Genomic DNA, 21631 nt, shown 5'->3' with positions numbered 1-21631 from the left:
GGTCCTACCTAGACTTCTGCACTGTTTCAGCAACATCCCATTCAACATCCCAAGGCAATTCTTCTGAGACCTTGAAAAACTGTGCAGGTGGTTCCTTTGGCAGGGGGGGGTACTGCAGAGGCCTTATGAGCAAGAAGGATTGAAAATACCAAACATCCGAGTTGTACTTCTTAGCATGTCAATTGCAACATGTGGTACAATGGATGGCTGATGAGATCACAGTAGAAACGACTCTCCTCCAACCGGCTGTCAAAAACATGTAGCTCAGGGACCTGCTTTGGACTCCCGGAAGAGAGTTGATGGGCCACCCATACCTGCCAAGGTTGGGTATCCAAATTTGGAAGAGAACCTATAAGATTATGGGATTAGAAGACCCGATCTTGCCACAGATCCCCATAGCAGCAACTATGGTGGACATGCCAGGGGCAGTGCAATTGTACGGCTAAGTGGGAACCCTGCGGTATTGCCACAATGGGGGATCTACGCAACGAGAAAGTGTTACTGACGTTTGGCGAATTAAAGGAGACTTCAGGCATACACATAGGGCAATTTTTATTGCACAGTGCGGTGCTGGGAGTAGTTTACGGGAGGTGGCCTCATATCAATGAAGAGGAGGTAGGAAGTGAGGACCTAGAGAACCTGCTCAGTGTTACTGAGGGTGGACATGAAATCTCAAGAATCTATAAAGTATTAATAGGGAGAAACTCGAGGGACGAATTAAAGTATAAGGGGAGATGGGATGCTGAATTGGGCAAAGATTTGATGACAAAGAATGGGGCGCCATAGCTCTATGCCATAAAAAAGTCTCCAGAAAGGCCAGATTGTAATTGATACAACTCTATATGACACACAGAGCATATCTCACGCCTGCAGCAATTTCAAAATTCAAGGGCGCAAGTGCACAGGAATGCCCTAAATGCAGGGAAGTGGAGGCAGGGTTGACACACATGTTCTGGGGATGCCCAGTGATACAGGGGTTCTGGGAGGAGGTGGCACATACAGCTGCCCAAGGTGGTATACGTTTCGATATACAAGCCCCTGAGGCATGCCTGCTGGATAGATACAGAAGGAGTTTGAAAAACAAACCATTGAACAAACTTAAAGATTGAATGTATATATTGGCCAAATTTCGTATAGCCATGAGGTAGAAAGATGCTAAGGGACCCAGCATTGTCAGATGGTGGGAAGACTTGAAGAAATTGGCTGCAGCTGGAATTGGGGTGTGGGAGAATGCACTACGGGAACAGAAATTGGATATGAGCACAGACGTACAGCAGTGGATTGCCTTGACGGTGACCTTGTTTAACCCAGACATGGGGGATGTCGCTATACGGGATGAGGCAAGCCAAACAAAAATTGCGAGACCATGGACTAAATGAATAATGCTATAGAATGCATAGGCAGGGTGCTAGGGGAGTTGGGAAGTTTGTAGGGTAGGATTTTCACGTTAATGTTAAATTATGTATATGTAAAATTGTTGTTGTGTGTTGATTAATGAAAATAAAAAATAAAAAAATAAAATAAAAAACAAGTATTGCACCAGAGAAGTATTTTGCTCTGATATAATTCACCAATTCTTGGGCTAATTTAAATCTAGAATGTTGAACACTATCTGTGAAAAACAAATGGTTCCTAGCTTGGGCAAACATACTATTTCATACCTTATGTGATGTTGGATTGATTGAAAGTAATTGTAAAGGCGTGAGGATGTATATTTCTTTTGGAATGTTAGGGGACTGGGGCCCAACACACTCGCTATTTTCAAGGAATCAGGTTCACTTGCACAAAACTCCTGATCCATGTGTTTATTAAGGAATAAGATTAAATTACTTTATTGATTATTGAAAACAACAATACACGGATTTGTCATTCCCTATTCAATCAGAGATGTCTAAGGACACAAGAAAGCCCACACTGCAGGAGAAAGCCCCTATTATGATGATGCTACATAGGGTCGCAATTTTAATTATACATAGCAAAACACAAACACATTGCACTATATTGCTGCTTTTAGCAATATAGCTTTAAAAAATGGCTCCAACAATAGTTCAACATGCTATCTGGGATTGCATTAATTGTTGGAAAATTTCTCTAAATGAAGTGGGGTCATGTTTCAAAGACCCAAAGCATGTAGGGACACTGAAGATACCCAGGCAGCTCTGCAAGGTAAACTCTTACTTTCAGTCTGTGTATCTGCTCCCAAAATCCCTCTCAGGTAGTCTGTTCATGTCTTGAGAAAGACCACTGCATTCAGTGCAATGTGGAAAATGCCCTTTAAAGGAGATGTCCCAACAGTTACATACAATGTGTATGAAACCTGCCTCCCTCTTGTTGGAAAAGGCCTTTTGTTTCTCTGTTTTTCTTCCTTTTATGTGTTTGAGCTTAAATAGCCAGCAAACTCTACCCACACCACATCACTGACATGACAATGTGGATTGGACAGGGCCTGTGATAGGATCCTTTCTCATATCCACCCATAGCCTTCCCTATTGCCAAATAGCCAGCAAACTCTACCCACACCACATCACTGACATGACAATGTGGATTGGACAGGGCCTGTGATAGGATCCTTTCTCATATCCACCCATGGCCTTCCCTATTGCCTCTATTGCCCCACTGAATTCTCTGTGTTATAAGGGGATGTAGCAACTATGAAACAGTCCTTCATTCAGAAATAAGTAATCAAAACTGAACTGGAATATTCATTTTTCAAATATTTTTTCTTCATGGACATTTAAACTTATTGAATGTTATATATTTAGATTCCAAAGAATCTGAACCTGGAAATATAATTTATGTTTCTGTCACTTCCTGGAAGATATTGTTGCAAAATATGCATAAATAGTGTATTTGTATATATCTTTTTTGTCAGTTTTGCAGTTGGACAAATGGTTCTGAATTCATAAATAATAATACATTTCCCATTGTCACTTTATCCTGCATCTTAGTTGCGTTAATGGGGCCGGGGCATTTTGGTTTTACAAAAGAGCTTAACCTAATGGTTCTTCCTGCTGCACATGTATATTCTGGGTCATTTTAAGTTCATAGCTTAGAATGCAACATAGTAGGTATATTCTATACTGTACATTTTAAACCATTTTTACGTCTAATAGAAATCAAACAATAGTTTCTCCTATCAACAGACATGGAGCAACCCATAATACAAATTCTAACTATGTATATTGCATTGTCATTTTCCTTAAAGAACACTGAAATACTTATGCAGAAGCACATGTAAACTCCTGTTTTCTTTCATTAAAGCCTAAGCACATGTTGCTTCATTAATGAAGTATGAAATGTGAGTTTCATTTGTAACTATTTGGTCAGATTCACATTAATTACTTGCTTTCTAAGTGTTAGGTATCATTCTGACCTTGCATTATATAATAGAGAGCATCACATTCAATCTAATAATAGTGAACATATCACATCTCTTGTATCTTCATTTCCCATGACAATAGTTACAGCTCATAAACAGCATATTCAGTACCACCTCTCATTGTCTCCCAACTATTATTTCTCAGAGTCTTCGTGCTTTGATTTTCTATGACCTACCTGGTGCTATTTGTCTGTGTTTCCTTGTCATAGCTGCAACTGCGTAGATTTCACAGGGTCTCCCTGCTATGCAAAACCTGCAGCCACAAATAATTCACATGGTCTCCCTAATACATGACAGCTGCATGCTGCCCATATCCTCAAAGAGGTACCGTCAGTCTTTCTAACCCTTTATTTATTGTGATTTGTATACGTTCCACATGTGTAGTGATTCACTAAGCTGGTTACAATGAACATCAAAGTTGGAGAAATATTTACATTACCTGTTTTACACAAGGGCTATGGTATACAGAGGTAAAACAAATTCTGTTAAGGTTGACAGGGACACTTTCCTGGCTGCCTGCAAGTGCTTCAGCTGTGATGAAGGTAGATAAGGAGGTGGAGCCCATTTTAGGTTTCTATGAGTTTTCCTAGTTCAGGGCTCTTTTGAACTTTTTTCTTGGTTTTGTTTGTGTCTTTTTTTCTGGTGGTATATTATTCCACCATTTTTGTCCCTGTTCTATGGGGGAAGGGAGGGAGTGTGTCTCTATTGGAGTATTTGTTTTTCTAGAAAGTTACTTGTTCCATGTTTTATAAGTCGAGTATCCTCAGGTTCAGGTTAATATTTAGTGTTTGTGTTAGTTTAATAGATATAGGGCCTCATTACGACCCAGGCGGTAAGTTACCGCCTGGGCCGTGACTTTACCACCATGGCGTAAACTACGTTTACGCCATGGTGGTTGGCGGACTTACCGCCCCATTCCGAGTTTGGCGGGGCGGTAAGTCCCCAATCCCCATTTACCCTTCCCCATTCCCATTTTTGCCCCATAGGGCATAATGGGAGTGGGGAAGGCGTTAATTACGCCACCGTAAATTACGGTGGCGTAATTAACTCCATGGTCCCTTAGCGCCATGGATTTTAACACCTGCTAAAAGCAGGTGTTAAATCCGCCATGGCGCTAAGGGACCTCGTACTCAGGCGGTAAGGGTCGGCGCTGTTTACGGCGCCGTAAACCCCTTACCGCCTGAGTTGTAATGAGGCCCATAGAAACACTATTCCCTAATATATTTTTTATGTGATGCAAAGGGTTTTAAGTTTGATGTGCTTCTCTACGGGCAGTCATTTTAGTGTTTACATGCTGGAGATGCATGGTCAAAATGTATAAATCCACAGATTAGTCTGGCCACAGTATTCTGTATCAGTTGCAGTTTTTTTATTAGCTGATTCTTTGGGCCCAGGTACAGGGCACACCCATACTCTATTTTGCTTAGTGTTTAGAGCTGTATTAGTTCTGTCTGGTGGCTTATGTCAAGCAGAAGACGGATTGTATTTATGGTGTGAAGTTGTGCATTTACACTAGTGGTGATGGCGTTAACTTGGTGACTGAAGTAGATTGAGGAGTTCAATATGATCCCTAAGAAATTGACTGCTTCTGCGAGGGTGGGTATGAGGTTCAGTTATGCTCCTTATCACATTTTTTACAGATTGTTTGGCTGATGGAAATCCAAAGGATTTGGACTATGCTGCCCTTTTGCTACCCTGGCTGGACTACCACCTAATCCCAAACAGACAATCACATCAGATCCACCTATATGGAGGCACATCCAGCCTTTCTACCACAGGGGTGTGGACACACTTATGAATGTGGTTATAACTTGCTGCAAAGCTCGATGGTTAATTGTCAGTCTTCATGCCCCTGTGCACAGTCCTTTTGCAGAGCTGTAACTTGCTTGTCCCATCCTGACCCACCTTGCTCCCTTCCACTGGATGCGGGCTACTAGTATCAGCTAAGCCAGCCTTCTTCTTCTCCTCTCTCTTCAGTGTCTGCCACCTCGCCTCATTGTCCCCTACTCCTCCTACCCATCTGCTGCATCTTCATTGTCCTCACCCTCCCCCGCATGTGCCTTGGGTTTCACCTCCTACTGCCTATCTTCCTCCTTTCGCACATCTACCCCCTTCTGTTCTAACCCATGTTCCACTTGCTGTCATCCGATTGTTCCACCTCATTCTTGTGTTTCACCTGCTGCTCCACATGCACCATTGTGTGATCCACCTTTTGTTGCCTCTTGATGTTCCCCATCTACTTCTCCATGTCTGCCTCCTAGTTTTTCACTGCTGGTTGCCTGTCCCTGCCTTCCCATATTCCATCTTCATCTCCTCCATCTTCTCTTTTTTATGTTCCGTATCTGCCTCATTGTCTTGCTTTCGATCACCATCAGTCTGCCGCTGCAAACTATACTTAATAACAGCAGCCATCTCTGTCTGCCCCACAGCTACCATCTCCTCCATGAGAAACCTAGACTCTGTTGCCACTTCCTCATGAGTTGAGGGACCTTTCCCAAAGACTACATGCTATTGTTCTGTCCCTCCACCCTTTCCATCACTTCCTCTCAATGTTCCTGTCCATCACTTGACAGCTCTCCAGCTTTATGTCCAAGGCTTCCAATCTATGTCTTTGGCCAAGGCAACAGCCTCATCACAAAAGTCTGTGCATCTGTGACCACATCTAATCGAACACCCCTCTCCTCATCTTTATCAAAAGATGACAATACCCTAAGGAAATCTATAAGCTCCTATTCATTCATCATAGTAATGTGTGCGGGCACCAAGGTAAAGGTTTTCACAAAGGTTTTTACAAATGTTTTCATACATTCTGTTTTTCTCTTTTTTACGAAAAAGGGCAAATGTTAAAGGGAATGGTTAAAAATATATTTGAGAGTGGATGTCACACTACAGTTTTCATAAAGGTTTCTAACAAAGGTTTTTTTTTTCAGTATAAGACGGAAGGAAAAGGGTAATGGGTTTACAAACAAATCACAAAGCAGATGTTATACACAAATGTTCACGGGGCTTGATATTTCTCTTTTTATCTTTTTCAGTGGATGGAAAAAGGTAAAGTGAAAGGGTTAAAAGGTGCGTGGCAAATTGCTGTAACTAGCCTTGGGAACAGGCATTGGCTGGTCTACGGAGTCAGGCTATAACCCTGAGCTAGTGTATGCTCGGTTCAGAAGAGGTATACGTGGACAACCATCACTTGGTCCCTGCCCAAATGCAGGGCCAAGGGGGTAGTGTCGGTGGCATTCTTACCCCCCAAAATTATGCTAATATGCAGGAAAACGAAGGGGGTAGTCATAGAGACAGTCATATCCCCACTGCTTATAATAATAAGCAGAGCCACAAAGGGGGTAGACAAAGTGACCCTCAAACCCTATAAACTCTACCCCTACCAGAAACCCCCACAGGGAGTAGGGGATGCTTCAAACCTTTACAAAGATATCTCCCCATAAATTGATCACACTCAGAGAGCCATTCAAGTTCCATACCAAGACCCAAACTTCTAGCAAGGGAAGCAAAGCTTTTCCCTTTAAGGGAACAGCATTGCAACATTTTACATTCCCCACCAAGCTAGGAAATACAGTTGTTCTCATAGGCAAAGATGCTGGAGGAACCATATTATAGTGTTACTCACACTTGCACACCCTGCGGAAGCCACAAAATTACAAGTTGTGCTCGACCAATGAGGAAGTGATTGACACTGAACATGTGAGCAAAGAAAGAAACACTCCATTCTCTCAGCTTTCTAGAGATTACAAACCTGCAAATTCCTTACAGCTAAGGAAGCTTACATGTAACTGATACCTTCGAATGCTTACTAGACGGATTTCTAGTCCTGGATACACCTGCTGGGAGAGCACAGGGATCCAGACTGCTGTAGGAAATGTCAGCAGGGCTTCAAGGGGGAGTGAAGGGGACTCAACACGTGTCCATTGGCCTTCTGTGATCCAAGATGGCAGCAGTCCTTCATTCGAAATGAGTCTGGCCCATTTCCAAGTTACATTACCACCAACCCATGGTCCAATCACATAACACTAGCCCCCTCAGGGCACAGGTATCCTCATTATCATTAAGCACTACCCAAGGGGAGAAGAGGTCCTACTTACTATGAAAAGCAGCGTATTCAGTTTAGCAGTGTGGAAACCACTAGGAGGAATTGGAGGGAGAAATTTGTCAGGCTGGTGCTACTGTGGTGTTCTGAAAGAAGAGCAGCAGGAGAGAGCTGGCAGCTGACGAGAGGGTTTGGAGGAGGTTTGCAAAAGAGAGGGGTGTCATCAGAGGGAGGAGATTTATTGTGAGTGCAGGAGACAAACCATTAGAAGAGAGGCTTGGGAGGTGGTTGGAGGAAGAGTGAGTTACCATCAGGAGGAACATAGTTATTAAGAAGTGTAAGAGGCAGACCATAAGAGGAAGGGAGAGAGTTGTGAGGAGGTTGGAGGAGAAGCACCATCAGGAGACCAACCATCAAAGAGGAGGCAAGAGGTTGAAACCTTTAGGATCTATGAAAGAGAAATAAGAGCTAGAAGTGGATATGCCACTATTGTACACGAGGAGCTGGGAGAACTAGAGAGAAGGGGAGAGAGAAGTGAGGTCCCAGAGGTTAGGGTTGGCGCAGGGCAGAATCGAAAGGATGTGGGAGGAGGTACGAGACAGCGCAATCTCATGGGGGGCCATGGAACTTGCTCTAGAGATGGGAGTTTGTAAGGAGATGCCTCATGGACCAAGAATCTAGAGAAGGGAGATTGTTGACCAACAGGCCCCACCCCAAGTGCACGGGAGAGTTGGTGAGTTGCCGAGTATTGGGAAGACTCACCCACTGTCTTGATCTGCTGCTGACATGTCAAAGCCTGGGGCATACGGCTATGCGAGGCCCATCATCATACTCAATCGATAAGAGTTTGGGAATCAAAGAGTCCCATAGCCCAAAGACAAAAACCAGGGCTACAAACCAGAGACTCAAGCCGGGGTGGAGGCACCCCTTTGACTGAACGGTTGTGAAACTTTCTTTATGGTTAATGAGAAGGACATTATTTTACTATAGCTTTGTTGTGGGGATCAGTAGAAAAGCTATTCTGTTACTGAAACCTACCCATTGGCCAGAGTCGTTTTGCCCCCCACACTCAGCTGTCCTGTCCCATGGGGTCCCATGAGTTTTGACAAATGGGTGGGCTTGTTTTCATGTGGGGCTGGGAGGAGGAAAGGTAAGGCAAAGAGATTAAAAAAAGAAAATTGCAAATGGTTTCAAAAGGGTTTCCAAACTGGGGAGTGAGAGTTTAAAACATAAAACAAACAGAATAAAGAATACAACGTCACGGATATGAAAAAGATATGCAAAATGTTGTCACTGGCTTCAGCCAAGTTCTGCAGCTGCCTCCTACTGTGGATTAGCGCTTTCTTCCTCCCACTAATAGCCAAGCACAACCGACAGAGAACCGGGAATTGAGCCGCGCTTTTTCTGCAGCCACAAACCTCCTTAGGTATTCAAGTGATTTGTTTAGCCAGTAAACCTCGAGCCCGCCATATAAATTCGAATGCGGTTTCGGGCGTGACTTACGTTAGTTGCAAAATCTTGATAAATAAGTCAAGTCTGTTGAATCTCGTTCACGGAATTCAGCTCAACTCACCAGCTCGGCAAGCCGCAAACTCCTCCAACCTTGCACTCCGCTACAGTAAAAGTAACAAGCAGCATGCTATACAATCTTGCGAACGTTTTTCTAATGTACATGAATGTTGTAATACTTTGGTGACGTTTTTCATATACTATAAGAATACCTGTGCCTATATAATAATTGTATCCATCTCTTTTTCCGGATACACCATTGTTTTTAAGCCAAGTAGGCCACTTACAAAGTAATATAGAGAAGAAAATGCAACTTTATTAAACAGATAATTGTGCTATAAATAAGTATGCAAATCAAAATGGTGACTGGTTTACCTCTGTATGAATGGCTTCTCTTGGTAAATTTGATTGTGTTGGAGGGGCAGACTGCCTCTTCAAATTCCAAACCTGCAGTTTTTCTTACAACAGATGTGTAATCAATGATATCCGCAAACAATGGTTTTTGCTCCTCATCATTGGAGGATGTGAAAGATGAGGGCGCACTCTTCTTCTCGTCCACAGCATTTTTTGTGCAGGGATAATGCCCAGGGTTATTTAAAGAACTCTTAGATTCATTTAGGCTGTTTTCCTTTTCACACTCTGCAATGTGATAAGAGCAATGCAGATTGTTACTATTCCGATACTGCAAATCATTGTATAGTAGGAGCAACACAGATGCTGAACAGGTTTGCTCCAGTTCTTCGACACCCTTGACCCCAACCCTGAGACCCACACCCACAAATATCCACAGTTCGATGGCGACATCCCAGCATGCATTGTTTCATCCTGTCAGAAATACACCCATCCTCCCCAGCCATCCGCCCAGCCATCCATCCATCTATCTTCAGTGACATAAGGATCAAAACCTTTACTTACTTTTCCATGATGGGTGGGGACAACACCGAATATGTTATCAAGGAATACATCTAATATGAATATGGACATTCTAATCTTCCCTAGGGTTGCCTAAATTAAGAACCTTATCAGTCTCAGGTCTATGAATATAGCGCCCTTCTCTCTTCTTGGCAACCATCCGTTCTGGCGATATAGCACCTGCTTCCTTCTTTGTAATGGCTACCGTGTCCTGCTTGCTTCTCGACAATCGCAGCCCATGGAATATAATGCTCTGCTTGCTTACTTGGGAGATAGCATTCTGATTATTGCTCGCTAATCTTAATTCTAGGGATATAGCCCCCTGCTCACCTCATTAAAACCTCAGTCCTAGGGATCTACTCCCTTCATAACCCTCCAACCGGAAACTACTACTTCCCCTTTGCTTTAGGGTTATGGTCAAGCCTAGATATGTCCACCCTCGAGCCACAGGTCTTCCTCCTGGACCAACATCAATGCAGCTCAACACACCCCTACGAGTGAGTATTTTCCCCCTCGCTTAGTGTTTTTGGCATGTTGTGTGATACACAACACACTCCTTGGCTCACCGTTTCTCTTATATTTACAATGAAAGATCATTAAGCACAGTAAAAGAAATCTCACCATCTTCAAATGCACTTCGGCCGGCCCAGTTAAGCAGTTTTATTTTTTCCCGTTGCACCCTTTGTTGCCAAACCCTCCTGCAGACAATGGCATAAGTGGGGAAACAGTCTAGTCTTTGCCTTCCCAGTAGCAAATCTCTTGGTCAGTTTCTCTTCTCATTCCTTGTCTCAAGCTCAGGCTAATTCACTCCCCGTGTTGTGCCTCGGTCTGGTAGCTGGTCTGTGAAGCTTACTGCAGACCTATTCTTTGAGCTGGATTGGTTATTCCTCCTCTGTTTGTTTCTCTCCATGTTCTTTCCCCCTTCTCCTAAGCACTATTTGCCTTGACTGATTTTTGGGCTCTTGTTGGCATCTGGGCATACTTAGTATTAGACAACAGACGGTGTCCAATTTAAGGACACTGCTGTCCCCTGCACGCCATAATGCTGAAAAGTCAGCCAATACTGTTAATGCAGATGAATAATGTCCATGTTACTTTTCCAGCAACATGTTAAACACACAATTCCATTCAAGTAGTTGAAACATCTTCATTCTTTAATGTTCAACGGGAGGCCAAACAATGCTCTACGCGTTTCGGGGATGATTGCCCCTTCTTCCACTGCACAAAAGCACTATAGCAGGAACATCACTAAAACAACAGTTATGCTTGGACATTATTAACATGCATAAACAGCATTGTGGGAGCAGGACAGTATTGGCTGATTTTTCAGCATTAAGGTGTGCAGGGGGCGGTGTGTCCATAGATTGGACACCTTCTGTTGTATTTTGTATTACAGTCTCGGGTCAGGGTCGGTATTCCTCCCCTGCGCCCAAGCATTTGCTAAAAACCTCGTAAATACAAATTAAATTGTCAAATCCTCTTGAGTGTGCACTGATTGTTTCACTCCATAATAAACATTAGTGCAGAGGTGACCAAGGGCTTAAATGGCTTGTACACAATTTAGAAGTCAGCCTAAGTAGAGCAGTGGTCTTGCGGCTCAGTCGTGCAGGGCCATGTCTCACGGATTACTCTGCGGCTGCTTGCAGCGGTTCATGAGTAAGGCAAGTAGATTTATTTTTCCACCACGTGACGGTAAAGGAAGATGTGCTGATATTGTTAAAGGGAAGAGCTCTCTCTATGGGGAACATGGTGGGCATTAGAGGTTCCTGAAGTGGGAGTCTGTACAGGACGTTGGGGACAGTGGTCTCTGAATGGCAAATGCATATCCAGGATGCTTTTAACAGCCTTTAATTTTGATGACAAGAACCCAGAGGGACTGGGACCAGAGTAGAGGGTCTGGCAAATCCCTAATTTATCTTCTCCAAGTAGCACATCGTCCAGGAGGTGGGTGTCCCTGCTCCCCAAGGCCCACCAAGTCCAAATGGACTTTTGCACACCATCAATTCATCCATTCAACCCCTATAGCTGCTACGCCTATACTATGGACACTTGACTGCATAGACCGTGATTCATTTCAATGTAGCAATCATGTATTTGCTGCCTGCCTTGAACATCCTTTGCTGAAGATTCCCTTTACAGAACGTGTCCGTCATCATTATCTATCACAGTTCAGTTCACGTAAACGTATAGAATGGGTAATCTTGCAGCTGAAACTCGTGAGTGGCTTGATGTGTATAAATGTCACTGCCTTTATTTCAGAAATATTGTAATTATAATATTTTATTTAGATGTGGGCTTTGTGACCATCTTCAAAGCAAGTCTGATTAATTACATTCGTGCCATCACAGAAATGTGACCATCTCTATGTAAATCACGTCATTACTATTAGTTTGTGTAGCTTTTGTGTTAGTCATGAATCGTTTGGATTATGCCGAAAAGTAATTATCTCACAGATTCGTTTTGATCAACCATTCCCTGCACATTGCCTCATAGTTTCATCATTATCAGAGTGAAGACACATTCTTTCTTTTTCGAAACTACAGGTACATTGCAACCAAAATATCGTATTTTATATATTACGCAATTTTGTCTTTTTTGTGGTTTCCTAAACATGGGGTAACTTTGGAGCAAAAAGACTGTTATGAGCCACTCTTTCTGAAACACATACATTGGCCGTTTCAAATTAATTAAAGTCAATGGGCCTGATTTACAGAATACATTGTGCAGCGCAAAAGTAAATTGCGCCAAGAAAAGCCACTATGCGCTGTGCAAAAATAAACCCAATGATTCAAAGACCTGCCTCTGCGCTGGAATCCAGCACCGTGCGCCATGTCTGCATGCCCTGCGGGGGCGGAATATGCAAACCCCCTCATGAAAACAATGGGCGTGGGGAGGGAGGCACTCAGTAAATGCACAAAAACGCATCATTAAGTGCAAAGAATAACCACTGGACCTGCATCAACCAAAATGCTCAAAAAAACCCACTGTCATCCGTGACCAGGCGCAATGTGAGACTGCGCCATGCAATTGCAGGAAACAGAACCTGCTGTGCAAACGTAGCGAAAGCCCTGCACCATGCCGGTGCCTGTACTGCTTGCATACCTACTGCTACATGAAAGGAGAAGATGAAGGCGGTAGCTCACAGCCCACACAATCACGCTGCCTCAGGCAGGTCCTAAGCTGCATCATTGCACGTGTGCACAGCCACATCGACATGCCATGCAACATGCATGCAAGGCAAATAGTGGCGCAATAATTCTATGCCATTGCCCAGTTCCCACGGGTACTCTGGGCAATAGATTGCACACATGTTGTACTACAGCCCCCACGAGCCACCAAACACATTTACTGGAAATGGAATAATTGGCATTCGCTGAACGTGCAGGTCATCTTTGAAGCCAAGGGATACATAATGCATGTGAATGCAAACAACCCTGGAGGCCCCCACGACAGCTACATACTATGCCAATCTGAACCACAATATCACGACATCCTAAACCAAATAACTATTTTCTTTGTCATCCACAGGGGACAGCGCATACCCGCTGTCACCATTCCTGATGATGTTTATTCGAAACCCCACCATGCCAGCGGAGGTCTGCTACAATATAGCACACATTGCGACCAGAGGCATAATCAAACGCACATTTGGAGTGCTGAAATCACGCTTCCACTGCCTCCGGTATATTGTTGTACACAACTGCCTCCAGTATACTGTTGTATGCAACAGATCATATTGGAATGTTGCATCTTGCATAATATAGCCACACGTTGTGGCATACCATTAGAGGTGGATGATGGGTTGCACCCGCAGCCACAGGCAGGCCCCATACCAGTAGCAGGCCAAAGGGTCACGGGCCAGCATATACGCAACCAGCTTGTCCAGACATACTTCACATGAAAACCATAAAGTGTGACAGCCACACCATATCCACATCCCAGAATGCCTTTGATGATGAAACATGGCGAGCCCTTTTGGGCCATAGACCACTACCTGAGAATTGCAATCCAGGGTAGACATGTGGTGTGTGCCTCATACTCGTAAAAACCACACAAATCCTACTATTACAAACTCACAGCAAAATATGCCAAAAAGGCCAATGTCACTAGTGTGAAACATAGCAATGCCAAAGCAACACACACACAAGCACACACAACAGACAAGGTCACTCAGCAACACATACCAACTAATAAAGCAACATGAATATGTGACACCCAACAAAGCCAAATCAATGCCATTGCAGAACATCTCATACCTAAGCACTCCCGTTACCTGTTGACGATGCATGAAGCAGCAACAAGTACATTGTAAATGACTGACATCCCGTCAATGAGCATGTACCACTGAAAACCAAACACAAGGTGACCTGCACCCCTGTCTTCAGCTCCACAGGCCTGTGTGCGCTTGCAGGTGCCAGTGCAGTTGGCGAACACGCCGCTGGATGCAGCCCCCCCCCCCAACACTGGCCTGATCCAGCTCCAGAACTACAATGCGTGTGCAGTGCCTGACTTGGTTGGGGCAGACCAGCAGCACATCACACTCACTGAGCAGCTGCCATATTGGCAGGGTCACAGGACTACAGGCGACTCCATGGCACACCCCAGGGCAGGCCATAGAGCACCTGGTCACCTGTAACATGGTGCCAGGGGTGTGGTTGTGGCCAATATCGTAGCATGGGTGTGGGAAGCACGTCCAGGGAGCAGAACCATAGCAGGCAAACAGCATGGCATGGCCAAGTGACACAGAACCAAAAATCATAAATATCGATAATGCAGAAATCTGTAAGGAAGGCATGGTATCAAACAGCGAAGTCAGACACAAGTGAACACAGATCAAGGGTGTTTATTGAACTTCAAATGGTCTGGTTGAATGCCTACATAAACCTAAATCTAAGCATGGGAGGAAGGTACGACCATCAAATAATAATGACGCAGTCCTAGTCAAATAAAAGGGCCTATACTGATAAACCTATTGCCAATTCGTACTTCTAAATAGAAAAAGGGTGTGGGACAAAAGTGTATGTAAAACAAAAGGTGTTCAAGAAATAATATGTCAGGACGGTTGAGCATTTGGCTTCCCTTCCCCATGTTTTTAGCACGGGGCTAGGCGGCAAGTTCGAGCTTCACACACACTCTGGCTTCTCGGCCACGATGATACAGTTCAAAGCACAGACATCAGGGACTTTTGCCAAAGCATCATTTCCAACAACAGTCTAGTACTGCAGAGGGTATGTGGTAACAAAGTCTTAAAGTTCCATTCCTATTAGGATTTGTACATGCACAAGTTCTCGCTTTCAATGTTGATCATGGGTCTCCCTCTTCAGGCTGAGACCCCCTTTTATCACAATGTTGACACTTGGTCTCCCTCGTTCAGGCTCGGACCATGGATCTCCCTCGTTCAAACTTGTATCATCTTGATATCTCAATGTTTACATCTGACCTCCCTCGTTCAGACTTGGACCATGCACCTCCCTCGTTCAAGCTTGGATCCTCTTTTTACCAACATCGAGGATTTTCGAATGTGCAATGGGTTTTACTTTAACTGTCACAGGACCACTTTGTTTCACTTCACACAATTGTTTTCCTCAATCTTCTACTTTCATCTCTCTTGGCGGGATACCTTACAGAGACCTTCGAATGAACACATTCATGGTGCCAGACCACTCTGTCAATGGTATCGTATCTTGTCTTTTCAAGTTCAAACAGTCATCAGCAGTTTAGCTTTACTCGCGTCTTTCATCACACATGTTTAACAACGTTTGTTCAAGCACTCATTGTACAATGTTGCTGCTTGCAACCTTGACTTCAACACAGAACGGTCTTGCATGAGTCTCCTCAACTCACCGGCTGTGTTGATCTCTCTTGCGCTTCTTTGTTCTTGGAGCCAAGGATGATACTACGGCTGCTGCTTCTCCCTGCCTTGGTCAGTTACATGGGAGGGCCCTTGGTGTCTTCAACACACAATGCAGGATTCTTTAGCCTGGTTTTCTGGCCTTACGCTTTCAGGCCTTGAAGGTTTCTTGAAAGTAACAACGTCTTGCCAAAAAGGTTATGGGTATTTCCCTTCTTCTTACGAACCCTTCCGAGTTTGCTTTCTTTCTCCCCTCGTTCAGCTGCTGACTCGAAACTGCTGTTCCTTCGTGTGCTTTGCCTCACTCAGAGTATGCTCTCATACTCTGCCTTTTATCAATGTGGGGAAGTGTAATGGAAATCAGGTGTGAGGGATTGTCAGTAATTGCCCGACTTCGCCTGACCATAGTAGCGGGATATGTAAGGTACACGGCTCGGGTGTGAGTCTGTTTTCTCCCAGAATGGGCTGACCATGTGAAAGTGTTGGAGAAAAGAAAGGGAGTGGTAAGATTCCCATATATCCTACCAGGTAGGATGGGTTAAAGGTGTTGTAGGGGTAGTGATACTGCGTCTCATCATCCAGTGTCCCTGTCCCCAAAGACCCCTCACCCAGGTGATCCTCCCGCACTGGTCCACCCCCAGGGTCTGGATCCAAAGTCGATGGGTGTGCCCTGACCACCTGAGTGAGAGATCTGATGGGACTAGCGGGTGAGACACCTTCTGGTTTCTCACAAATACCCAAAGCACATCTCATGTGAATAATTCCATCTGGTGTAAGGTGAAAGAGGTAGTACTACAGTAGTAAAGGACTTGAATGGCAATATAAAATATGTATATAAAAAGATTATTAATGTATTCAGTAAATTCTGTCATCAATTATATTCCTCTGACTCTACTCTCAATAATCCAAACATTTCTGATTTCCTACAAAATACCACACATTCAAGTTATCCGACTATTGATTTTGACTCAGTTAATTCACCCATAAAGCAAAATGAAATTATCAAGGCTATACATTGGCTTAAAAAGGCAAGGCGCCGGGACTCAATGGATTTTCTATTGACTTCCATTCCCATTAAAAATCATTACTTATAATACTATATGAACTTTTTCTCACTTTATCTCAAACTCAAAATCTGAAGGTACCTTTAATGAAGTTATGCTTCTGACATTCCCTAAACATAATAAAGTTCCTAAAGTAGCACAAAACTATAGACCAATTTCTCTAATCAATACAGATTGCAGAACTTTTACCAAAAAATTGGCAAATAGACTTCTCCCTTTTTACGCATGACAAATCGGAAATTCTTCCTCTGAATATCCATTGTACTAAACATCTGGTCCAACCCTATGGCATGAGGTGGTGTCCTAAGAAAATTAAATATATAGGCCTGCAAATGTTTTCTTCTGCCAAAGATATAATGAAAGGAAACACGAATATGGCATTAACCAAAATTAAAAGTCTTTTAGATTCCTGGTCCCCGCTATACATGTCCTGGTTGAGTCACCTCCAATAGATTACATTTATAATTTTTCCCTTTTATTTTGTGCATTTTATTTATGCTTCCTGTACCGATTTCCAGTAAATGTTTTAAATACATTGATTCATGCCTCGCCAATTTTTTGTGGGGCAATCTCCCTTAATAGACTGTTGGGGACAAACTCCCAGGTAGGTTAGAGGGCTACTAGGAGTTTGCAAACTCTTTCCCCCAAAAGGAACGTAGACGCAGCCAGACAGCAAGTTCAAACTGCGGTTTATTACAGCCAAAACCAACAAGGATCAGTAAAAGGATCAAAGAAAATCCTAAGACATCTCAACATTTCCTGGCTCGCAGGCCAGTTTTGTACCCTAGGTACGTCATAGCGACATCACAACCTGGGCCCTACTTCAGAAAACCTATCACCCTCTGTTAGGCAGAATTATATGCAGTACCATTTGGGAACACCACATACAATCAGGACTACAAGTGACAGAAAAAATTCACCTTTGGTACAAGCCTGTACTACACAGTGGGGTGGTAGCGATGGCTGAGCAGCCAGACTTATCTCAAGAGTAAAGAAAGCAGTATCAATAGTTACACAAAGGACAAAAACTACTATGATTCAAACAAACACTGACTCAAGGTTTCTGAGTAAAAGAATGTACATTTATTTACACATCAGTTATTAAACATTTCACTATTATTAATCAGTTGAAAAATCAGATCTTAATATACCACACCACACCCAATAGATTCAGGACAAGTTAAGCTCAACATGAAGTGTGAGCAAAATGCCACTCCAGTAATAAAAAGGGAGGGAAAGACAAAGTTAGACAAGAGTTGAGCAGCACCAACAAGTAAGTAAACAGGGCAATCTAGAAAAAGGAACTACAGTGAGGAAATCTAATCAAGAGGCCAGGGCCAAAGTCAATGGACCAAAGTCTTTGCAGAGGATCACACAGTTCAGGGTAGTTTGTGGTTAAGTCTTTGCCAAGAGTTCAGAACGAAGTTGGTCAGATAAAAACTTACTTTTAAAGAATGGAGAAGGACAAGCCCTCGGATTGGCAAAAGATTTCAGACACTTTTACCGCCGTCGGACGGAACAAACGACCGGATTTGAAAAGTACCTTAAATGGAGAAGAAGGCTGTAGCTGAAGTGGATGTTCCTGGCAGGTCCTGCAGGCTCACGGTTCCTGAAGCGACTGTCGGACTGACACAAAGTAGGAAGACTGGAGGGTCCTGCACTGCCCAGGGAAGAAACCAGCAGCAGAGCAAAGCAACGAATAAAAATTGAGCTCCTTAAAACCCAAGCAGGGTCCGGTCCTTCTGGCTATCCGGTTCACTGTAACTGTGCACAGCAAATTCGACCAGAGGAAGGAAACCTGGCTTGCAGTTTGGCAAACTGGTTGTTCCCACCAGCTCAAGGGGAGAGGATTCCTTGCAGATCTTCCCTGTTGTTGAAGTTTGGAGATTTGGACCCGCAGCAGGGCTTCGCCAGGAGGTTCAGTCATTGTAGAGGTCCTCTTCTGTCAGCTTCTGTTCTGTTCTCTCGATCCAGTGGTGACTCTGCCTTCTCAGTCCCAGAGACCTGCTTTTTATGCAGTTTTCTCCCATTCACACAGCCTGGCTGTCAATCACACAGCAGGATGGCTTTCCCGCCGGGACAGTCAACACAGCCAATCATACCAGAGTTCGACATGGGTCTCCAATGAGAGCCTGTGCAGGGAGACTCAAACCCCTCCCTCACATCCTGTCCCCCTCAGACATACAGGCGCCTAAGTAGGGCTTCTATGCAGAAGTCTGTGAAAGGTCAGCGAACAAAGGAACCAAACCTGGTTTGGCACACAGAGTAAAACACAAGAAAGACTTTTACAAAAAGAAATGGCGAATAAACCCACCCGGGACCGTATAAAAGTAAATATGGTCCAGCGGGTTTAAGTTTGAGGCTACTAAGATAGCCTAAAACAACACCAAGGCTATTTAAAATAACGCAGTAGGAAAAATAGGGTAGCTACCACTGCCACCAGTCAAATCTTAATGAAAAGAGAACAAAACAATTTTCCGTGAGAAACAGACAAAAAGGGATATCTATTAGCCCTTTCCAGAACTCTATGAAAGATAGTTTGTACTGGGTCTGTGAGTTTAAAAAGACCAATAAAGTCAATGGCAACTTTACATGTTCTGGGAGACAGTAGTCAGTCCCAGAAAATGGAGTTTAAGGTGGGAAGTCTGAAAAAGACAACCCTGTGTCACTGCACTGAATGTGCTGTGTAATACACAGTAAAACGATGATGGCTATGGAGAAGGTGAAGCTCCACAGTCTCTGAACACAATAAAAATGTTACACACACACACAGCAAAACACATGTAAGAGTGGGAAAAAGGCTCACACTCTTACCAGGTGAAAAAATAAATCCTAGAAATCCAGCAAAACTGCTGAGGGACTCAGTAGGTAAGGGAAATTAGCCATTCTGGAGAATTCTCCCTAACACCCTCTGGGATTGCTTTCAGGAGCATAATAACCTATGGAGTCCCATACATGAATTACTCTTCAGGCCCTGGCATTTCAACTGGCTAACCTGGTCCTTCCCCAAATGACTATCTCTAAACAATGTTGCAGTGTGAGGGTCTTACCATTGGTTCTTGCCCGTTGCTACCCACACCCAGGATACTGAACTGCGGTCAGCTAGAGCGGATATCCCCAGGCCTGGGAACCAAAATGTTTCGCAGCTCTCGGTATACCTTCCCATGGTAATGAGAACGACTATGTGTCTGTATTGTAAATTGTGTGCACCACCATAGTCTATGAGAGTGCTTGTTCACATCATGCAACACTTGTTGCATGTTGTAACATCTTTGTTGCAAGCTTGTGTCTGTCGGCGTGAGATTCACTCTTGTTCCCAGCTTCTAGATTCAGTTTGGCCGGGTCACGTGTTGAGAGACCGTGATTTGGAGCTCTGCAGCTCTGCAGCTCTGTATTACTCTGAATTATGAGGAATTATTTTCTTTTACTGCCGCTGGTGTTACTGCAGTTCAGGGAATGGAATGTTATTTGTATCTGGTGGCCTTGGCAGCGGGTCCTGTCTCACACGTTTACTCTCTTGTTCAGCCTGTATTCAGCTCAGATCTAACTGAGAGGCTTGTGGCCTTGTGTAATTTTCCTGAGCCATTACATGGCTTCTAGATGTATGTGCTATTCTATATTCTCCATATGTTATTCACACTTCGTTCTGTCAGGTCCCATAGGTGCTCCTGTAGTTCCATATGGTTAATGGCATATAATCATCTGCAAGCTATGTTCAGGATCTCTTGCGGTTTCTGCGTTACTGCGTCAAGCTAATGACAAAATAATAAAGGCAAAGGCATTATGTATATGTATCTGTCCTCTAATTTATAGAACTGTACACTTGTGTTCTTTGTGTAATCGAGTACGTGTTTGTGTCCCGATGTGCGGATGGAAAGTGTGCTTCCTGTCCAATACTGTCACATATCGCCCATGGAAGCTATGGAGGAGATGGGCGATATGGAAGAAAGACTGAATTGTTCCATTCAACGCACGGTGCGTTCTAGTCTTCCTTCAGTAGCTGCCTTAAAGACCTGCTAATGAGAAGCACCTGTGCATTGCAACTTCCTTATTCTGTTTCCTCAAGTGAGTTTGCTTGCACTCCCTCCTGTGTACCTTCCCCGCTTTTTCCACTACCTTGTTTGTTGTTTGTAAGTGGCTTTCCTTTCCACTTCGAGCAGCTCCTTCCTTGCCGCCTCTTGCTCTGAGTGGGTTTCATCCTTTGCGGTGCGCAGCATCTGTTGCCACTGCCGTGTGTGCCTCCCTCATAGCCCTTCCTTCTCCTGTTGTGCTTACTCCCGCTCCGGGAGGGTTTCCAGCCTTCATTGTTCTCTGTGAGCGGCGTCTGTTGCCGCAGTCGTGTGTGCCTCACTCACGTCCGCTCCTTCCTCTGCTGGGTTATTCTTGCTGCGTGCATCTGCACGCCACCTGGACTACTGCCTGGACAACCTCGGAGCTCTATTGGTGACACCAATGCATGCTGGTCATCGTAGTCATTCCCCAGAATTGGCAATTGCCTACTACTGCAACATACCAGTGCATTCTGGTAATTGTAGGTGATAATTAGCCACACCATTTCCATTGCTGGATTACTCCACAAACTGCATCAACTACAACCCACCTTAACAAGACCTACCAGGGTGTTTCACCCAGCTTTTCCTTGGTTTGGGGTGGGCTCCCTGGAGTCCCCACTGCCAGGCAAATAGTCTTAAAGGCAAAGTGGCCTCCAGGCAAGCCCGTCCTTATCTCTTCAAACCCAAGGGAAAGACCTGCACCAAGTCGACAAGAACAGCCTGGAGGGAAAGGAAGAAGGAGAGTTCTACTGACGAACCTATTGAATCCCCCATAGAATCATCAGGTGAGGAGTGGGCTAGTGGTATAGACACTGTAATTGA

The 21631-nt window shown here is 44.1% G+C and overlaps 1 protein-coding gene across 4 annotated transcripts in view; it reads right to left on the bottom strand.

Annotated features, from left to right (window-relative positions):
- KCNH7 (potassium voltage-gated channel subfamily H member 7) overlaps positions 1-21631 on the bottom strand; it is a 2172707-nt gene that overhangs the window by 194716 nt on the left and 1956360 nt on the right. For all 4 annotated transcript variants that reach the window (XM_069616318.1, XM_069616315.1, XM_069616317.1 and 1 more), the window contains one exon: positions 9306-9569. In XM_069616318.1, coding sequence (XP_069472419.1) covers positions 9306-9569 — 264 coding nt within the window. The remainder of the gene's footprint in view (positions 1-9305; positions 9570-21631) is intronic.

The sequence above is a fragment of the Ambystoma mexicanum genome, chromosome 9 (assembly GCF_040938575.1).
Source record: "Ambystoma mexicanum isolate Mex_15411 chromosome 9, UKY_AmexF1_1, whole genome shotgun sequence".
Lineage (NCBI taxonomy): Eukaryota > Metazoa > Chordata > Amphibia > Caudata > Ambystomatidae > Ambystoma > Ambystoma mexicanum.
This window is presented reverse-complemented; position numbering and strand designations above follow the sequence as displayed.